This window comes from Poecilia mexicana, unplaced genomic scaffold, assembly GCF_051168715.1.
Source record: "Poecilia mexicana isolate PSO_F unplaced genomic scaffold, ASM5116871v1 scaffold_17, whole genome shotgun sequence".
In the NCBI taxonomy this organism is placed as follows: Eukaryota; Metazoa; Chordata; class Actinopteri; order Cyprinodontiformes; family Poeciliidae; genus Poecilia; species Poecilia mexicana.
The window spans coordinates 20364415-20386641 of NW_028263386.1; the positions used below are offsets into that span (position 1 = coordinate 20364415).

Sequence of the window (22227 nt, forward strand, 5' to 3'; positions counted from 1 at the left end):
TTGCAGAGAAAGGCAGTCCCTACTCTCTAAGTCTCAGCGTGTGGATTAAAATATTGCATCCGACACAAGACTATCAGATCAAATAGGTAAATCATATTGATAAATGTAAATGCAAAACACTCAGAAAACCCAGAATAATTCCAAGGAATATCTTTCTCCACACCCAAAATAAACCAAAGCATATAAAGTTTTAACACGTCACTGAAATAAGCAACATGCAATTAAAAACCAATTAAAGATAATATTTGGCACATTTTATGTTCTTGAGAGCTAGGTTAGGCTGTGACATTATCATTATCTACGGAAATACCAACAAATTAAAAACACCTCAATTATATTTGCTTTCACTTGTTTGAAAACATATAAAAAGGTTGTCCATAAATAAATAAATAAATAAATAAATAAATAAATAAATAAATTAATTAATTAATAAATTAATAAATTAATTTTGTGGCCCTCAAAACCTAAGGTCCCTGTGAAGCCCGTGTTATTGTCCAGTCAGATGGCATAGTTTTAATTGGAAGCAAATAATTCAGCTTTTGGCCGCATACAATCTTGAGATAAAGTTACTTCTATTGGAGTTTTCTCTACAATGTACTGTAACATTTGAGCGAAAGATGGGGGTGGAGAAGTCTCAACATCTTAACAGAAAGTCTTGATTTCCCTCCTTATGATGGGAAAACTGTAAATGTAAAACTGAAGGCGGGCTCAGGCCCCCACAGTAGGAGGTGCACTTTTTTTTTTTTTTTTTTAAATCCCAAGACAAAACACATCTTAGCTCTTACAGCAAACAGTAAGTGGAAGTCACTTCGCTAAGCGGGACCCCGACGGACTATAGCTTCAACAAACAGCGCCTTGGACAGGCATTGATCAGACAAGGTCAGGTACAAAGTCGCAGGAGAAAACCGGCCTCTGTCTGCTGCTAACATCTGGCCGGAACGGGATGCTCCTTGAAAATGTCTAACTCCAACAGCGTGGTAAGTATGTGGAAAATGACAGAGCGAGTTGTGCCACAACTAATATTCAATTCATACATTTTTATATTTTTTGTTTCTTAAATTACAGTAATAGCTGTTATAAGAGAATAGTCTACGAATGTCGTTTTCGTATTATTAATAGTTTGACTGTGCCGTCCAGACATTTGGTGATTAGTTCAAAACTCCGCGGTTATAACCTAAAATAACAGCTATATAGCGGAAGATAATGACCAATAAAAAAGCCAATACATAAACACAACATTCTCAAAAAGAACGTTGTCGTTTTAAACGTCTATTTAATAAAATATTTTTATTAACAGATATTGTCGGACCTTACATTAAGACCATTAATGGGCAAGATTACGGTTTATTTAAAGTTTTTGCTACTGTTTTCTTTCAGTAAAAAGAAAATATATCATGTCGAAATATGTTGATGTTTTCAAATTTAAGTTATAGGCGTTTATGTGTGATTTCACGTTCATATTAAGGACATACAAGTTAAAGTACAAAGATACACAATGATATATAGTAAATAGTACTAGTGCTATATATAGTAAGATATATAGTACAAGGATATACATAATCTCTGGACTCTAATAGCGCACTCAAACAGTGCGCTATTAGTAGCATTTAGATGCATTTAGATGACAGATAAATATTAAATCTGACCAGGTGAACACATCTTCCGGCTATTGGCTGCACGTGCGTGCTCGAGCACAATCAGTGATAAACTGACTCAGCTGCGCGTGAACCAGTTAATTGAACGCCAGTTCTCATTTTTAAAGAGAGATTTGGTTAAAATAAAATTAAATAATAATAATAAAAATATCTCAGCCAATAGAAATAAGTTAGTACTGTGTGTCTGGTCAACGTCTCAACCAAAACAATGGCCTTTACTTATTGTTAATAAACGACAGCAATAAGGACTTTCTTTTTTTTTTTTCTCGTTTTCCACTATGGGTCGTTATTAATGTAAGCGACCAGGTCACAGAGGAAATACTAAGAGGACGCCAGCTTACATGTTCATTTAGGTGGTACGTCCTCTGGACTTGTGGCACAAACCATGTCGGAGGGAGATACATTCACAGTGGAGGAAATTTTCTCTCAGCTGCACCAGGAGAATGCCTTTTACGACACAGTAGGTGTTTTCAATATCAAATTAACAGCCCTTTCTCCCTATATATTTGGTGAGAGGGACCGAGAGTGGTAATTAAAGACGCATTGTGTGGCTCGCATGCCAGTGCTCCGGAAAAATCATACAAAGTTACAGATATTTAAGTTAGTTTTTTTTAATTTACTTTAATAGATAATAAAACTAATAATATACTTGATAAAAAGACTTTATTCTTGACTTTTTCTGACTTCTGTTTTAATTCAATTGTACTCCAGCAACTTGTACTATAAAACTTTTAAACTCGTTTCAAAAATGAAAACAGATGTAAATGAAGAGATAAAGCCTATTTTATATACATTTCGATATTACTCGCTCTCATATACACTTCCTCAAGCTTTTTAAGCTTGAGGAAGCTTTTGGGAGTATGGTGTTTAAAATGCTTCAGAAAAAAAAATCTTAGTTGCAATAGATATATTGGGTTAGTGTTTAAAATTGTGCAAAAAGTCAAAAGTAAGACGACATAAGTGGAAATATATCAATTAAAAAAGGTAAATTACAGTCTTGGTGTGGGAAAAACAAGTTTAAAATGCCATACACACGTTTACGTTGAGTACATTTGTGGAGACATCGTCATTTCTTTTTATGTCTTGTTGAAAAGTCTCAAGTTATTAAAAAAATTGCCGTGTTTTAAACATCCCATCTTTTGATTATTTATTTAAGCTTATGAAAATCATGTAACGTTTTCATTTTACTTGGATAGAAATAAAATATTTTTGGGTGGAAGCTATTAAAATCTAACAGCTAAAGGAGTAAGGTGCTTCCAACCAATTTTTGAAATGAACTGACTCAATAAAATTGCTTCAATATAGACATTTAAAAAATATTTTGTTCAGTAATTAAATGTATTTGGGTTCTAACTATTCAGTTATACGATGACTTCAACAACTGAATAGTTCAGTTCAGATTGAAGTGTACAATTTGTGCCCACATTGCTAAAGAGGATGATGGCGTATTTTTGAAAATTTCTCAATTCTGAATTGTCTTAATATATATTTTTTAAAGTCAGATAGATGCATATTTTCACACAATTCCTTTTTTTTGTGTGTTTTTCTTTGTCAGTGTGGGGTTTGTGTAGATCGCTTTCTGCCTCCTAATGTCTGTATTATGGTTTCCATTCTGAAGATAAAATTGTTCTTGATTTCATTAAATAAATTTTTCTTAAGCTATGCTTCTTCAGGAGTGCAAAAACAATAAAAAAAAATATCAGAACACTCATCAAATAAAATAAACTAGTTTCTCCAGTTTTTTTCAGTGGCTACAAACCCATAAATAAGTTAGTACTCTATATCATAGTTGTGTTTTCAAAGTTCACAATCTGTGATTACTTGTCACCAACAGGGTTCTTCAGGGGCTGATGATATTTTTGAAGAAGACTCCTACTCTCCTTCCTCTCTCTCCTCTTCCTCCTTGCCATCTGTCCCTCAATCTACATCCCACCATGTGAAGATCCCTTGCGCCTCCTGTGGGCAAGAAATTGTGGACAGATACCTTCTCAAGGTCCGAATCGTTCCTTCACTGTCACCATTGCTGATATTGACATCTCTGGTATCCTAGAAAAAAATCAGTAGTGAATTATTTTGCTAAAGAACACCCTTCTCCTCTAAACAAACCCAGCCTACGCATGTCCAACCAAATGTATTTTCTTTCCTGTAGGATGTAGTGTGTGGCTTCTGTTGACTTCAAATGTCATCCATTCCCTCCTCTCCCCTCATTCAGGTGAACAACTTGTGCTGGCACATGACATGTCTCGTATGCAGTGTATGTAAAACGTCACTGGGGCGACACGTGAGCTGTTATGTGAAAGACAAACAGGTTTTCTGCAAACTTGACTACTTCAGGTGTGTTGGTCCTAGCAGTCTTTGTTTTCAGAATTTCATTGAACAATATTGTTTGATTAGCAAAACAAAGAGATGTTTAAGCTAGTCACAAATGTGTGTTTGGTGCATTCAAATAATCAGGAGGCAGGAATTGTGCTCCTATAAATTCTATGTTGCATACTGAAAACTAAAGTGACTAAAATGTCAGGGTCTAATTGTATTTTTATTGTTTTTGTCCAATGAAAAACATGTTTCCACACAGTAATCATTGTAAACGGTGCTGAAATTGTTGTTTTTAACCAAGTTGCTAAAATATGGATAAGTCCCTGTGTTTCCTTGATTAACAGCCTAAAAGTGAAATGCATCTTATGTGTAAAAGGAATTTTAACATGGCTAAATATTTCAACCATTTCCCTCGCTTCTTATTTTCTTTCATCTAGGAGGTACGGCACTCGTTGTGCGCGTTGTGGCCGGAACATCCATTCTACTGACTGGGTGCGCCGTGCAAGAGGAAGCACCTTCCACTTGGCGTGTTTCTCCTGCTCCTCTTGTAAGCGGCAGCTCTCGACTGGAGAGGAATGTGGACTGGTGGAGAACAGGGTCTTCTGTCGAAGTCACTATGACATAATGATGGAGAGTCTCAAACGCGCTAAAGAGAATGGTGAGCATACAAATGGAATTATGCTTGAGAAGTGAGTTAAGATAAATAGTTGATTCTCTTAAATAATTTGGTGCAATATATGTTACAAATACACATTCCTCAACTTGCAAGTATGCTAAGCAATAATATGGATTGTGGGAGTAACTGCATTTCTTTCAATTGATCTATTTTGCCGTGTCTTCTTCTAAAGAGCAACCAAAACTGGACGATGACCTGGCTAACCAAGACGATCCGAGTGCAATTCCCCGACCAGCAAAGAGGGCCAGGACCAGCTTCACTGCTGACCAGTTACAGGTACTTTTATTTTGAAGTTCTGGTCCACTGAACCATTTTCTCATGAATAGAGAAAAATTAAGAATTGATGCGATGCATCCATTAAAAATGTCCTTTAAATTAAGACATTTTGAAATGCTGATTTTGTTTTTTTCTTCTTTTTTTTTATTACCCAAAAACGTTTTACTGGGAGCAGCAACAATTCCACACAAAATGTGGAGATTTGAATTATTGCATCATATTTTTTTATCAGAGCATTTCCTTCTTGGTGATAATGAATGTAAATAGAAGTCTCTCTTAGCATTCAAATCACAAGATCCAGAGATGTGTCTAGCTGGTCCTTCAGTGTATCTACAGATAATTTTGAAAACAGATTAACCGTATATGTTCAATAAAGTCTGATAAATATTTACTAAAACTTTCTCTGCCACTCTTTTTGTAGGTGATGCAAACCCAGTTTGCTAAAGATAATAACCCAGATGCCCAGACTCTGCAGAAGTTAGCAGAGAGGACAGGTCTCAGCCGCAGAGTAATTCAGGTAATTTTATTACACATATTCAAAATGACCGTTTTGGACTTTATACACATAATAAGTCTCTGTGTAAAGGCAGTCATGTCTTAGCTTAACTTAATTTCCCCGTCTTCAGGTTTGGTTTCAGAATTGCCGAGCTCGTCAAAAGAAACACATCTGCCCAATTCAGCCTTCTTCAACCATGATGACATCACTTGGTCCTAGTCAGCTTACTCCACCTTTGATGGAGGACCTACAATATACATCCTATCTTTCTCCTGACACACCACTTCTCACGACTCTGACTTATATGGAAGGTAATGAAGCTATGCAAACTGTCAGCACTATTCTAAACTCCTACTGATAAAAACAACCAACAGATCTATATGTTTCAACTACATGTCATGAGACGGTCTTCCTCTTACTGGATTTGGCTAATATTTATTTATTTGAAACAAATAGTATTGTTTCTTGACACCCACATCTGGCAAATTAAAAGCCAATCACGATTAAATGACAATTTTGCTTACCGATTCTTAAGTTGACACTAGTTAAATCTGTTTTCTTTGTTTCTTTGTCTTAATTTTTTTTTATTTTTTTCCTCACTTTTCCAGTTCAAACTCCGGACCAACTTCTGCTTCAGCCACTCATGTCAAATTCACTGACACAGCTCCCAATTGGCCACTCCTGAATACCATTACATGGAAAATGAGTCTAAGAGGTTGAAGAGATGCATCAGTGGAAATCAGATTTTTGTCTAGAAAAGTCTTTACAGGTGTGTAAGGGGTGAATGGGTAACTACCGTATTAGATAAGAGCACCAAACTGCCTATTTCACTTGGTCACTGCAGAATAAAGAGAGAATAACTGGTAAAGTCAATGGATTAATTTAACTTATTCATGGAGTCACATGAGAAGTTGTTAAAATATTAATGTTTTCAAGATGAAACTTCTGTTTATATGTATGTTATGAATTTTTGTGTCTTTAATTTATCAGAATATATGAAATCTGGCACTTTGTTATTGAATATAAAATTACTTTATATATATTTGCTTTTTGCTAAGAATGTAAAAAGAATGTCAGCAGTTACAATGTGGAAATTAAATGGTTTGATTTTTCTTCGTATTGAAACTGTGTCAGCAGTTACTGGACTATGTCGCACTACAAATTGAAGAATGTTCATGAGGAGAAAATTAAATTTCTGTTTTTCTTTTCAAAACTGTAGATCTGTACAATGCATGAGCAATTAGAACAATAAATTTAGGCTTGGTTTATTTAGCAAAGATTGTTTTAGAGTTTTATAACAGTTGGCTAATGTATTCCAAGTGTCATATATTTGCGTCGTATATATTAATGTAATGATCAGTCAGTTGAACAGGCTCTTTGGCTGCAGATTCTTGCAGCAGACACAAATGACATTGCTTAAAGGGTAAAAAAAAAAAAATTGTAACAAATTATAACATCTTTTCTTGTTGTCACATTACTTAACATTGTTATTGAATTTCTAATTTTGTGCAGCCCTGTCTCATAGTCTATGCATCCAGATTTAAAGTTCCTTATCTTTTAAAGTGTGCAAATTGAAGAACAAAAGCTGAATGGTTAAAATAACTTCCATGTGAAAAAGCTCTTTTTTTTTTAAAGCTGGTGATATGTATTCAAGCCATTGCAATTCATACCAGGAATTTAATGACATTTACTCTGGATCAGAGATAGTGGGATTAAGTTTTTTTTTTTTTTTTTTTTTTTTTTTTAAATCAAATCAGTTTTTATAAATTAAATTCCCCTGAGAATGCAGCTGTGAAATTAATGTATTTGCACTAAAAGGCACAAATTGTCTCTGTTGCTCCAATACAGCCAATGAGCAACTTTGTAAACTCGAGTACTTGCTAAATAATAAAGTAAATATTAATTTATTAAAGATTAATTTGGTTTCAGAAATACTTACTGAATATTCATACATGTTATACTTAGTTGAATCCAATGATAAAAATTGTGGCTAAGATATCAAGTGTTGGTCTGATAAAAATGACTCGATATACAGCAAATCTTACATGCATGTAATACCAAAACAAACCACTGTTGTGGTTTGAATACATACCTTAACACTGGAAAAACTACTGAAAAATGTAAAATCAGATCTTTCACTGTGATTGCACTTGAAAGGCAGATAGAATGATCAAAGCTTTATAGTAATAAGTGGGTGGACATAACATCCATTTGACTACATATCTCATTGTACGAACAAAAAATATTTTTACAATGTTTAAAAGAAGCACTAAATGTTCATGTAAACAGAATTCATGCTGTTTTATTAAATACTTTTTTATGTTTGTATATTAAAAGTGCCTATAACCTATTTAGTTGATTAAATCCAATATATTAAACACATGGAACTGATGTGATTTTATAAGACAGAATAAATGAGTAAATATTAAAATCTAATAAATTGATTTGTATATTTTATAGAACAGGTAAAGATACAGGTAAACAGACAGAAAATCTTTTTTAAAAATTGAGACCTTGGGGGTTTAGGACAAATCTTGATATAAGCTAATGGCAGTTTTTCATAGATGAACAGACCTTTGAAACTTTGAAAACTTGTATCCATATATATGTTCTCACTTCACATTTTTGTATCACTTTGTTTTGGTCAGTAAAATTCCCCAAAATATACAGTAAACAAAGTAAACGTTTGACCGATGTTTTAGTAACACTGTTTTCTTTCTGAATGTGGATAACGAAAACTCAACAGGAGCCCACTGTCAATCATGTAGATAAAAAAGAATAAGGAAGACAAAAAGGCTTGGGAAAACAAAGTATTTTTTATTTTAATGTAACACAAACCTTTCTTTTTCATGTATTCAATCGTCTGTGAGACTTATTTGTGTAACTCCGCATCTCTTCTTTCTCTTTGAATAAAAAAATAAACAACCTGGAGAGACCATAAGTTCTTGAGAGAAAAATAAAAATTACAACACTCCGTATAAAGACATTTCACGGAAATCAGCGCCCTCTGGTGGACGGTGAGAGTAAAAAAATGAATCTGAGTACTCAAGTTTCTATCTTAAAGGAAATGTTCACATCTTTATATAAAAACAAATGATTTATGACCACGTTTTATTGTAAGATATATGTACTTCATTCCCCCATATTCCGTCGTGAATGTTTTGTTTTCGCTGATACCGTTTTCTAATGCGCGGAAAAGATTACGTAATCTCTTAGTTTTATTTTGAAAACATATCCGGAAGCGGGGTTTTTATCACTTGGCATGCGCAGTTCACAAGGAGGAAAAGCTTCAGTGGGTATCAGCAGTTGAGAACTGTAAACACTAGCTTCCAAAGCTACTTCTCTCTCAGTCATTGGGATGGAAATATAAGGTAAGTCCGCTCTTAAAATACTCAGTAGCGTATTGTGATTTTATTTTTTCGTTACGTCGTGTACAAATAGCTTATACAAACCTTGGCACACAGTTTATTCAGTGAGGTTTTGTCCTAATCTATAGCTAAGGCGTGAACGGCCACATATGTATGAACTTGTAAGCTAACCGTAAAGGTCTGCTCCAATAGCAATCAAACCATCTCGCTGTAATAAGTTGCCTCTTGTACAGTGACAACATGTACCGGGGAAGTGCTTTTTATAACGCTAGCTCCTGCTTCTCCCAAATACTGGGGGAGTTAATCAACGTCAGTCAGCAAGTGTTGCTTCGTTTATTCTAGTTTTCTATAAGAAACATTGGCTTTAGATAGTTACCCAAACCATATTTATACAGTAATATTTTGTGCAGTCTGAAAATGACCGATATTTCATTAATAGCTTTCTGTTTTGCGGAATTTAGATAAACTAATAGTTAACCTGTGTTAGCTTAGCTACGTCGGTTAAAAAAAAAAAAAAAAAAAAAAAAAGTACATTTCATATTACTGGGCGTTTTTTTTATGTACATCCCTCTCCCCATCTTATTTCTAAGGGGGCTTGCTCAGTAAAATTTCTACAATGAGGTAATAGATGCGCTAAATCCGACAGACTTGTTTTCCTTTGTGGTCCTAGGAGAGATAAACATGCAAAACAGAGAACAATCAAAACTATTACACATAAATGCAGAGTTTATGAACTGCATTTGTTATTTCATAAACGTACACAATGCAAACACTGCTTAAATTCAGATATAATTGATTTTTAGAAATGTCCCCTAACGTAGCTTGATACTTTATAACAGAATTTTAAACTATGGCACATTTTGTAAGTGATTTTAAAACACAAAGGTGGGTGAAATGAAAAGATTAATGTCTATGTTGTTGTCTGTGTTGACAATTTAATCATTTATTCTTCCCCCTTTGTTTTTATGAGGCTACGATACCTTAGTTGTGGTTGAAAAAAGACAATTTTCTATAATATTCAAAAATTCACAAATCTCCTGCTGTTCATGATGCCATACTTCGAAATACTTTCAGCTGTAGACAAAATCCTTAATAAACACTCATCCACATTGGGTCTTTCATTTGTCAGTCTGCTGTAGCTTTAAATTTGCACGCCATTTTTAAGAGGGTTACTGCAGTGCGTTATGGTAGTTTATGGACAAAACATTATATCGTAGCTAAATATCAGCGCTTCAGACTGCCTTGTTATTGGTTAACGTCGCAGTTAATAGATATTGTAAAGTTTTTTTGGGGCTTTCTATTTCAATGAAGTCCATGTCTGACTGGACTTTGTGTGTCTGCTGCTGATGTTGACTAGAACTGTATTGTTTTGATGCAAGAGCAGAACTGTAAGGGAGGATTTTGATGCTGAACATGACGTGTCATAACGACAAAATGTGCTCAACAGAATGGCGAGCGCAGTCGGGAAGGTTTCTTTCAAACAGAGATGAGTTTGATAGCGTTATGTTCCACAGGCCTGCTCTTTAGGGTTGTGACAAAAGAATTTAAAAGATGACGTGTGTTTTCAAGAAAAAATATAAATGCAGAAACTATTTGCATTTAAGTTTTAGAAAAATGTTGAGCCTTGATGAACAACAGATTGTGATTTGCTCTGCTGTCTTTACAGGGTGACGTGAATCAGATATTGTTCTTCAGTGCATGGACACAAAGCCAATGCGCAGGTAGGTGTAAATGTGCATAATTATTTTTCTGTTGCCTCTGGACTCTAGAGCGCTGTCTGAAGACCACTAGACTGTATTGATGCAGTTTGATAATTAAGATTTAAATCATCGTTGCTCTCTCCAACATAGTTCTGACAATTTTAAATAGCTTCTCGGTACTGATTCAGACATCAACATATTAGCCATAATTGATTTATGGGGGGGGAAAGTTAATGGCTTTACATTCTGGAATGAAACAAAAAACATAGATTTTTGTCTCCACATTGCGCTATTGTGATAACAGTGTATGCAGTGCACATTACAGTGAAGAACTTCCATAAATATTTGCTACATATAACGATGCCTGGAATATAGTCAATGACACAAGTAGTTTAATACGCATCGTTAAAAAAGTACAACTAAGTTGTTTCAATGCGAAACAGCAGACGTCAGCCTAGACGACTCGTCTGTCTGAAAGGCTCATTTATTGAGATCTGTTTGCTAGCAGGAAGACAGTAAAACCTTTTTAATTCCTTATTTACTGCAAGTCGTATCGCCGCTATCCCAACAGTCACCAACGTTATCTCACGTCTCATTTTTTTTTTTTTCTTCCTAATATCGTTCAGCCTTATTGACTCGGTTGAGGGTTGAGTTAGAACAGGAATGTGGCTACACACACCCACATGCTATGAATAAACTATTGCCATCACCATGACTGGAAAAAGAACTTGTTGGATTACCACGTGTGCATGAGGTTTAAGAGGCAACAGAGGTGAATTGGCAAGAGGGGGTGGAGTACCACAATGTCAATAGTTTTAAAGTTATAGATGTATTTCTGGAGATCTGTTTTATTTAGGATGATTAGGACTGAGTGTAGATACAGTTCCTTGCAAAATTGCAACTTTTTTTTATTTATTTATTTTTTTACATCTCTTCACTTTACGTTCACTAGCTTCAACATACTGTGAGTCTTGTTTGATAGACCAACACAAAGCACAAATGTCGAATTGTAAAGGTGATCATAATATTGAAGTAGAAATAAAACTCGGATAGAAAAGTAAGAATTTACAGTCACCTTAACATATTATATTACATCCACTTGTGTGTAATTTGAACTCGGTGAACTCAGAGAGCACAGCTGCTCTCTGAAGGCCCCAGAAAATTGAGAGAGAATGTTGGTAAAGACGAAAGGGCACATCTGACAGGTCAGGGATAAACTTATGAAGAAGAGTAAAGCAGGATTTAGCTCCAAAAAACAGGTTTAACCATCTGTCAGTCCAAATGATGGACTGACAGCAGTGGTCAGTCCATCATTTGGAATTGGAAAGAGTCATAAGACACAAGTCCAAACTTTGCTGTCCAACTAAACTGATGAGCCAGGAAAAAAAAAAAGAGCATTGATCAAAGAAGCAACCAAGTGAACAATGAAGTGGTGAATAAAAATTTGTCTTAACATTTTTATTCTAGTCAGCTGATAGTTGCTTGTATTTTTCAAATATCAGCTACTTTGTGTCAGTCTGTCATAAAATGCATTGATGTTTCTGGGTATGACGTGACTCAATAAAACAAATCGAGGAGTATAGCTATTATTGCAACAGACTTTAAATGTAGTGAGTTGTTTTAACAGCAAAAACTAAGTGCTCTAAGCCTGTAAACGACGACTCATGTCTGTAATGTGTCTTCTGTTTTGAAGACGTAATGAAAGCATCCAAATTGAATTGAAGTTTCAGGATTGCTCCATCTCTACTGGATTTGTCCAATCCCACATCGCATGGTAAACTTTCTAATCACATTCGTTCTGAATCGATATTTAACTGCCCGTGGCTCAACAGAATCGGTTTGCACAGATATGTAAAGCAAAGTGAGATCCGCCTGCAGCGGCATCTGTTGAAATGGATGTGTTTAAATGTCAGGGACCTTTGACCGGCGCTGTGAACATAATCTGAAGTGAAACCCGGCATCAAAGTGACTGTGTGTTCTCGGCGCTGAAAAGATCTGGGGGACACACGGAGGTAACCGACTGGTGTGGATACGTTTACACTGACCGCTACATGTGCAGGTCAGCGGCTCCACTATATTTGGTTCAGCTGACTTAGAATTAGCTCAGGTCTGTGCAGTGGCAGTAGAGACAACATAGAACGGATACACCTATTCGGGGGGACTTTTAGGAGCAGGGAAGGATAAAATATCCAATTGGATTCGATACACAGTTAAAACAAAGTGAGCTGAGCTTTAGAGGACTTCATCCATTAGAGTTTTCTCCATTATTAGCTCATGGAAGTTGTGCTTGGTAATGTTGTGTCATTCCAAACCTGATGGCCTGCATATTCAGTGCAATGTGCCAAGCTACAGTTCAATTTTAGCTCTTTAATTTTCATCTGCCCAAACCGTCACTTCTAATTTGTGGAAATTTTACTTCAGGTTTACAGAAGAACATCTGACTTTACTGTAATACATGCTGCAAAATGTTGCATTATTGAGTAACAGCTGTAAAATGTCACTTAATTACGTAGAAATAGGTTATTTGTGATTTGTGGTGTACATTTTTTTTATTATTAAAGATCATGCATAACCAGACAATCAGACAAAACATCTTAATAAAAACTCAAATTGGTCCAAGAAGAAAAAAATCCATTACATTTATAATTATGTGTAATCTTTCTTTGCTAACCTGCCCCACGTTAGACAGAATTAGCCAGACTGCTTGTGCAATTCCTGATCTGCCAGGTTACACACATGAAAAAGTCCTTTGCAAAACAAAACTAATTAATTAGGATGCCAAGTTGTAATTTTGCTTTTCTTCTTTCTCCTTTCAAATGTGTTCCTTTATTTTTCTTTAATCTTTAAATCAAAGGGCCACCAGCGCACGTCAGGACGCCACTGGAATGGACATCACCAGCCGCTGCACCCTGGGGGACCCCAACAAGCTGCCTGAAGGGGTCCCCCAGCCGGCACGCATGCCTTACATATCGGACAAACACCCACGGCAGACGCTGGAAGTGATCAATCTGCTGAGGAAACACAGGGAGCTGTGCGACGTGGTGCTGGTGGTGGGCGCCAAGAAGATTTACGCTCATCGTGTGATCCTCTCCGCCTGCAGCCCGTACTTTAGGTATGAGAAGGCGCTCTGCGGTTTCCCCCCGGCACGTTTTCCATTAAATTAAAGGTCAAAAATCCGGAGGTCCTGAGGATTGGCTTCAGTAGTATTGAATCTGTGTTTCGGTGGTCTCCTTAGGGCGATGTTTACTGGGGAGCTGGCAGAGAGCAGGCAGACTGAAGTGGTTATCCGTGACATTGATGAGCGAGCCATGGAGCTGCTCATTGACTTTGCCTACACCTCACAGGTAGGAAGGACGGCGCTTGTTCACGGTACAAAAAAACCCCCAAAAAACTTGCGCGTTCATGCTGGTGGAAGCTGAAAATCTGGAGATTTTATAATTTATTCTTCTGTGTTTAGATCCGCTGGCGCTTTTAAAGTGGCTTCTCTTCTTGCTAGTTCGAATTACGTTTTAAATAAAAGAGTTATGAGGATTTATCTCCTGTGTCGGCTTGATAGGAAAAAAAATACGTAAACCTTATTCGTGTTTGGCCTTTTAGGTGACAGTGGAGGAGGGGAACGTCCAGACGCTGCTTCCTGCCGCCTGTCTTCTCCAGCTGGCTGAGATCCAGGAGGCCTGCTGCGAGTTTCTAAAGAGACAGCTGGATCCATCCAACTGTCTGGGCATCAGGGCCTTCGCCGACACCCACTCCTGTCGGGAACTGCTGCGAATCGCAGACAAGTTCACACAGCATAATTTTCAGGAGGTAAAAAACATCGATGCAAGAAGAGGAGAAGCGCTTTTACATTTTCTGTTGTTCGTATTGATCCTGTCCTAAGCTCTGCCATGGGAATTGCTTTTAATGGAGACGCAGAGCATTACTGTAGTGATTTAGATTTGCACATCTTCTCCACGGAGGTATCACTCCTTCTGCTTAAAGAGGAGGACAAGCTCATGGGAGCTAGAGAGGCCTGGGCTCCACTTAGGAGGAAATGCTTTTGTTTACTATCTGCTGAACAGTCACGATGCAAATGTGCAGAAATTGCATTCAGTGTCTTCTTTTTTTAATATACCGTCATTATTTCTGCTGTTTCAAGCAGATGTAAAATATATCTGGTCAAATAGATCCTCAACCAGTTTTCTTAATGTATTTTTTAAATTATCATTCTGAATCTTTGCAAAAATAATCAAGTAGGGAAGCAGCAGAAGAGAACATGCCTCTGACTTTGCTAGTCTACGGTGAAATATGTGGAACGTTTAATTCAGTAACCGTTATTTTGACTTTTCTACTCTCATAATTACAATGACAGACTTGTGAGATTAATTCTGTTGACGAGTGATTTAATTGTATATAGGTGTCCATCTTCCATTTCGGTTAGTCCACAGAAAAAGAACATTTATAGAAAATAGTGGTTTGCCTCTGGTGTGGTGCTCCCACGTCTCCTGGTCATTTTATAACGATACATGATTGGTGCTGCTGTTCATTTCTTAGGTCCTTGGACCTATAAGACACTGCTGCCTGTATTGTTTGGATTTACACACTTTGGAAAGTATGACATGTCAAATCCTAAAATGGTAACTGAATATGGAAAATTCAAGAGTGAAATTATTTCAGAACTTCACACTAATCAGAGCTGATTTACTGAGTCCTCCTCTGCGTGTGATTGCAGGTAATGGAAAGTGAGGAGTTCATGCTGCTTCCTGCCAACCAGCTGATTGACATCATCTCCAGCGATGAGCTGAACGTGCGGAGCGAGGAGCAGGTTTTCAACGCCGTGATGGCATGGGTGAAATACAGCATCCAGGAACGCAGACCCCAGCTGCCCCAGGTTTGTTGGAGTTTTGTCGCCGCAGGAAGCCGTGCGGTTAGCGAGTGGTAATTCAGGACGTTCTGGATCATTTAAAACGTCTGATTGTTGGTTTTTATCCTGAGATAAATCTGGTAGTTTCGTTGCATTTCTTTTTGTTTATTGCTTCAAAACAATGTCTGCATTTTGGTACGTTTAGGCTTCAATATGCGCTTCGTTATTTCCTTATTGGTGTTCAGATGAGACGCATGATGCCCCTAATGTGTCTCTGCAGGTTCTGCAGCATGTGCGTTTGCCATTATTAAGCCCCAAGTTTCTGGTGGGGACCGTTGGTTCAGACCCCCTGATCAAAAGTGATGAAGAGTGCAGGTGTGTGTGTTTTTTATTTTTATTTATTTTTTTTAAATTTTTATTAAGATTTCTTGAAACAAATTATAGTTTTTGTAACATAGATATTCAATGGTGTGAAAAAGTGTTTGCCTCCATCCTGATATCCTATATTTTTTATTTTTTTGCAAGTTTGTCACACTTCAGTGTTTCAGAACATCAAACCAATTTAAATATTAGTCAAAGCCACACAAGTAAACACAAAATTGAGTTTTTAAGTGAAGATGTTTATTATTGTAGCCCAGTGTGGAAAAGTGGTTGCCCCCCCCCCCCCCCCGCCCTCTCTGTCCCCAGTTTGACTGCAGTTGTTGCTCCCTTAATAATAATAATCACGTTATTTTAAAAACTGAATTTTCCCCTTACTTGTGGAACATTTTGGACTCATATTTAAATTGGTTTTATGGTCTGAAACACCGAAGTGTGTTTATGCTGTCATAAACAAGACTGTTTGTTTTTTGTTTGTGAAAAAAACAAACAAACAAACTAGGAAATCAGGAAGCAGTCAAACATTTTTCCACATCACTGTACATTCCTGTTGATCTATAGGAAAATAAAACAGACAGAGACATGATGTAATTTCTCCACTGTTTCAGAGACCTGGTTGATGAGGCCAAAAACTACCTTTTGCTTCCACAAGAACGGCCGCTGATGCAGGGCCCCAGAACCCGCCCTCGGAAACCCATTCGATGCGGAGAAGTTCTTTTTGCAGGTCAGGAACAACAAAAAAAAACAGAAACAACCCGAAATTCAATTGTTTATCTCTCATGGTATTTCATATGTTGTTAATGTGTGAAATTCTAAAAAATGTTAGTATTTAGGTCCTAATTTAAATGAATTTTTTTTATGCTGTTCTGTTCTGCAGTTGGCGGCTGGTGCAGCGGAGACGCCATTTCCAGCGTGGAGCGCTACGACCCGCAGACTAACGAGTGGCGCATGGTGGCCTCCATGAGCAAACGGCGATGTGGAGTCGGCGTCAGCGTCCTCGACGACTTGTTGTACGCGGTGGGCGGTCACGACGGCTCTTCGTATCTCAACTCTGTGGAGAGGTTGGTGCCACAATGGCTCACGTTCCCTTTACAAGCCGATCACCCAAAATACTGCCGTTTAGGTTGGTGAAGGAAGGAATGGAAATCTCTTTAAAGCAGCGCTTGATTTCCACCTGTGCAGATACGATCCTAAAACCAACCAGTGGAGCAGCGACGTCGCCCCCACCAGCACTTGTCGAACCAGCGTGGGTGTTGCTGTACTGGGTGGATTCCTGTATGCTGTCGGAGGACAGGATGGAGTGTCTTGTCTCAACATTGTTGAAAGGTTTGTCCTTTTGCATAAATTGAGCTCAGTCTACCTTTTTTTTTTTTTTTTTTTTTTTACACTTTATTAAATATTTAATTTCGTAGTTGTTCTCATTTCCTGCCTGTAAACAGACATTCCTAATGAGAATTGGAGGCAATAATTGAAACTGACTTTGCTTTATCTCTTATTTTACCGGAAATAAGTTCCTGTGTAGTTGATTAACTGTATCTTAACATAACTTCCTTCTAGGTATGATCCAAAGGAAAACAAGTGGACTCGTGTGGCCTCAATGAGCACCAGGCGGCTTGGTGTAGCTGTCGCTGTGCTGGGAGGATTTCTTTATGCTGTCGGAGGGTCTGATGGGACATCGCCTTTAAACACCGGTACTTTACCTCGTAAAAGGGCAATAAAAACCTCTTTCAACAACTTCAGCAGGAATAAATTTAGATAAAAACCTCTTTTTCCAGACTGCTAAAACCTATAGCTCCAAATGATGTTGTTTCTGCCGTCTGAAACAATACCGTTTTATTTCCGTCCATTTTTTCTGCCGTCAGTGGAGCGCTATAACCCTCAAGAAAACCGCTGGCACACGGTGTCTCCCATGGGAACGAGACGGAAGCACCTCGGATGCGCGGTCTACCAGGACATGATCTACTCTGTCGGGGGCAGGGACGACACCACGGAGCTGAGCAGCGCAGAGAGATACAACCCCAGGACCAACCAGTGGTCGCCTGTTGTCGCTATGACGTCCAGACGTAGCGGGGTCTGTATCTGAGGTTAAAACGCTAAATGAATAAACACTGAATGACTTTGGGTTGTTGTTGTGTGACACAAAGCTGTAAATGTGTGTGTCTGCAGGTGGGCTTGGCAGTCGTGAATGGTCAGCTGATGGCAGTAGGTGGCTTCGATGGGACAACATATTTAAAAACTATAGAAGTATACGACCCGGACGCCAACACATGGAGGTAAGTCCTTTTGATTTCATCTTTAAAATGAGGAGCAATTAGTAGGTTTGTCAAAAATGTATATTGGATTAGTTGTTTAAATGTCTTATTTGTTTTGAGTTTTAATTTAAATCTCATCTGACTGATGTGGAGTTCTAAAGTAGTGTTTCTTTCTAAATTAGAGTTTACATGGAAGCCTTTGTAGGCAGAAGGAGACTGTTTGGAGAATCAAACAATGACATGGAGGTTTTATAAAACTTTCTATGCAGCTCACACCTATGATGATTTATCTGAATGCAGCTTCCTGCCTCGTCATCTAAAGCACCTGCTGATCTAAAGTTGCAGATTGAGTAAAGATAACTCCTAGTAGACAAAAAAAAATCTATATATATTGTTGTGGCTAAAAGTTATTGTGATTGTTGATGGGCTGATTAGGAGATACAGCAACATCATTACAGGTATCTATGAAACTGATGCACTTCCTGATTTCTGCTGAAGAACAGAATTTAATGTAGCATGACGCTGCCCCCACCTTCTAACTCTGTGGGGATGATGTGGTTTGGGTGATGTGCAATTTTACTTATCCACAAAATGTATTTTACCGGTGTGCCGTAAAGCCACAAAGCAAGACTTTGACATATTTGTTATGTCAATCAAGCAATCAAGTTTATTTGTACAGCACAAAATGACTGATTGTGGTCGCAGTAACAGATCCTGAGCTGTAAATCGCTGCAGGTTCTCCACTCCCTTTCCCGATGTCTGTGAGTCTAGGTGTGCAAATACATGTTGGTAGATCTGCTGGTGTGCAAAACTCCAGGCTATGTCAAAGGCCATGCTCAGTCAGATGTTCAATGCTTGAGATTTTGTTCATTAACGTAACCCTGCTTTAAACCTGGTTTCCTAACTAAGAGCCTTCTGGAAGAAATTTGATTCTCAGTTTTATCGGTTAACCAGAGTAAATGAGGCCTATCTATTCAACTATGTGCTACTTTGTAAAACTATCTTGAATTAAATGCATTAAAGCCTCCAGCATTTAAAACGTAAAAAGAAAATCAAGGTTACTTTTGCAAGACACTGTATTTTATCACATTTTTTTATTCACCTGACATCATCGTATCTTATGTGACTTGATTCCGTCAGCTTGGTGTTTGTACACTCTTACCTTTTCTCCAGGTTGTACGGTGGAATGAACTACCGCCGGCTAGGTGGAGGAGTGGGCGTCATCAAAATGACTCACTGTGAATCTCACATATGGTAACGGCACCCCCCCGCCCCCCTCATGCGTCACTCGTCTCGCATACTTTCACTTCTCATGACGTCTCGATGGATATTCAAGCAGCTCTCGTGCCTCTAAAAGAGACAAGGATAAGAGAAACGTGGGAGTGGGCATCTTGAGCTCCGGTTCATCCCCGAGCGTCACTCAGAGGTCATTAAGTTCATCCTGGCTGTTTTTTATTTTTTTATTATTATTCCTCTGATCAACCATGCTCATTGAAAACTGCAGAGGGAGCAAAGTTTACAGAACCTCACTAAGCTTCCAGTTCGGACGGAAGCGTAAGGAGTTTTCGTCGTCCAAGCCTCGCGGCCTGGATTTGAATCGGCGTGTGCGGCAGACGGAGGGCGCCACGCACGTCACTGCTACCGGAGGGACATAATCTGATCTGCCAGTTTCAGAGGAGCAAGGATGTCAGAAAGAACTGGTTCACTAGACGAAGTTTGTAAGAACCTCGGCCACCTAAAGTGACTTTTTTTTTTTTTTTTTTTTCCCCCCCCAAATCGGCAGCCACCAGAATATTGTCTTCAAGAGACAACGGTGCACACCGACCGTCAGGAGCGAATCTGTGCTTTGTCTCGGTCTGTTGTAGTTTTTAAACTTACATCTCAGCTGTGGCTTCACAGCTTATGCCACGTTTTTGCTGGATTGAAACTTAATACGATAAATTGTTACAGGCCTGTACAGTTGGATGTAACAGGCAAGACGATGTAAATGGGACTGTAACTGTTACCATTTTTAGAGTTAAGTTAAAACGGTGTAGTTGGTGAACGAAAAGAAACCAGGCCTGAATCTTAAAGGCATAATAACTGTGATTTAACATGAACATTAAGTTTAAGTACCTTCCACACAACTCATCTGTCCCAGATGACAAATGTTTGAATTTACCTCCATAAGTAAGCAGACACTTTTCCATCAAAGTCGAAATGAGTTTACCTTAAAATGCTGATGGTTTTTGTTTTTAAACCTAAAAAACCCCCAAAACAGATAAAAAAAAAACTATTATCTTTAGCAAATAAAAACAGGCAATTTCCGCTGTTGAATAATTTACATTTGACGTAGGACTGAAAGAAAACTGAATGAAGGATTGTATCGCCTGATTCAGTAGGCGAATAGTTCGCTGAATAGTTTTGTTCTGGGGAAAACAGTAGGACTGAAGAACAAGTCTGTAGTGTCAGAATTGATTCTTCCTCTTCAGTGTGGTAATAAGGTAAAACATGTGCAACTTTAAAGTTGCCAGAGGGGGAACAAAAATTTTAGTGCTTAGAATTCAGCTTAGTGTGAAAAATCTAACCAACGTGGATCATTTTAAGAAATGACGCCATTGTTCTCCCTTCTTTTGGGTCATCTGGGTTACCGTAGACTCATTCAGGCACGCCATTATCCATCTCCATTTAGATCCATAATGTTCCCATTTCCATTATCCGGAAACTGTGTTGCATTATTTTTAAGTCTGTGCTCAAAACATCTGCTCTAAACGCAGTAAAAACGAGTTTCTGTAAAAGTGATGAATAAAGTAGCACTAAAGGTTCTGATATTGGTTTAACAACCATACGATTTTTATGGCACAAAACCATGGTCTGCTCCTTGCTTTTTTGTTGTTTTTTTAACTGAAGTTGCCGCTAACAGTGGCGCCACCTACTGGAGAAAAAGTATGTTACACTAAATCAAAAGGAGTGGCTGATCTCAGCTCGGTGCAAGAAAGCGTAGACGTGGAAAGCGGTTTGGATACATACATTGCACTGTGACTGTGTTCCAGTTTGAATCTTTTTGCTTTTAAAACTTGTTTTGTGGAGAGCTGGGGGTAGGCTTCCATTTCAAAGAGGAACTTAATATAATCAAAAGTTTAAATTAGAAAATGAGACATTTCAGGATTTTTAGAGCTGGAATCATTTATGAGAAACTCTTGCTGGGATTTGCTCTGTTACACACAGTTCATCTGCTCTCTGTTCCGCTAAAGCAGCGCGCGCACACACACACACGCACACACACACGCACGCGCGGCTGAAACGGATGCAGGCAGGTGTAGTTATTTTTAAACACAATTTTCTGTGCAAGAAGGACCTAATCTGAATGTATGTGAATATTCAGCAGTTTGTTGACGTGTGGAGTTGGCCTTCCAGCAGGTGTTAAGCATAAACCCCCCCCAGCCGTTTATGCTGTTGAAAGCTCACTTGAACTTTTGAATCGAAACACTTCCTGCCTTTTTGTCTTCTTGGTGGTTTTTTTTAAGCCGACATTGAAGATGGGCTCTGCAGCATGCCATACGTGTATATTTGTTGTGACATATATTTCATGCTGTCAGTTGCTTAACAAAACAAAATGCTGTCTAAATAACTGTGATTGCCTCACAAAAAAAGAAACTGTTCTATTTAAAACTTTGTAAATGTCTCTGCTTTTATCCTGGGCAATCCACTTACTATTCAGTTCTTTTCTCTACAGCGATTATTTACCACAGGCTAATAAACTGCTCTATTCTCACTGTCTGAAATCTTTTCTCATTACTTTTTAAATTCCTTTTTTCTTTTACATTTTTTTTTCAGTAACATGAAGCTTCTTCATTTCTTAACTGTGTCGATGATTACGTCTTACTTTCACCAAGATGTCATTGTGATTAGATTTCAGCAAAACTAATACTCGTGTACCTGAATCAAAGACTTGTCATAGTTTGTGCCGGTTAAAAGATTACTCTGTTAATCACGTTTAAGAATTTAAAAGCTTGCCTCTGAGAGAAAATGTTATTTATCAGATGTATACGAGCCCAGAGTGCATCACGCCCTCTAAACCGTTGCTTCTTCTCTGGCTTTGTTCATTTCTTTGCCATTTTTTTTTTAATCACAAACCAACAAGGACATGTTTTTATGAAAACATGAAGAGTCTGAATGACAGAAAATGAATAAGCATTTTCAGTATTTCACCACCGGCTAGAATATTTATTTATTTTTGGTTAAAGAATTTATTTATTAAAGATCTTTTTTTTTTCAAACATAATCAAGA

The 22227-nt window shown here is 37.8% G+C and overlaps 2 protein-coding genes across 3 annotated transcripts; both read left to right on the plus strand.

Annotated features, from left to right (window-relative positions):
• Positions 1 to 532: 532 nt before the first annotated feature.
• LOC106931401 (LIM/homeobox protein Lhx8-like) lies at positions 533 to 6696 on the plus strand. 2 transcript variants are annotated; one of them, XM_015009508.2, is made up of 8 exons: positions 533 to 977; positions 3490 to 3648; positions 3868 to 3989; positions 4409 to 4629; positions 4820 to 4923; positions 5345 to 5440; positions 5550 to 5730; positions 6028 to 6696. In XM_015009508.2, exons 1-8 carry the CDS (start codon positions 957 to 959, stop codon positions 6102 to 6104), a joined length of 981 nt encoding a protein of 326 aa, XP_014864994.1. In that variant the 5' UTR covers positions 533 to 956; the 3' UTR covers positions 6105 to 6696. The 2 variants fall into 2 exon arrangements, with proteins under 2 accessions (XP_014864994.1, XP_014864993.1); XM_015009507.2 differs by lacking the exon at positions 533 to 977 and adding an exon at positions 1765 to 2115.
• A 1960-nt stretch (positions 6697 to 8656) lies between these two features.
• klhl20 (kelch-like family member 20) lies at positions 8657 to 21721 on the plus strand. The gene is made up of 14 exons (XM_015009534.2): positions 8657 to 8790; positions 10454 to 10508; positions 13342 to 13599; positions 13723 to 13831; positions 14085 to 14291; positions 15196 to 15354; positions 15608 to 15702; positions 16314 to 16429; positions 16583 to 16766; positions 16888 to 17031; positions 17263 to 17396; positions 17568 to 17776; positions 17872 to 17978; positions 19131 to 21721. The coding sequence occupies exons 2-14, from the start codon at positions 10486 to 10488 to the stop codon at positions 19213 to 19215; spliced, it is 1830 nt and encodes a 609-aa protein (XP_014865020.1). The 5' UTR covers positions 8657 to 8790; positions 10454 to 10485; the 3' UTR covers positions 19216 to 21721.
• The last annotated feature ends 506 nt before the right edge of the window (positions 21722 to 22227 follow it).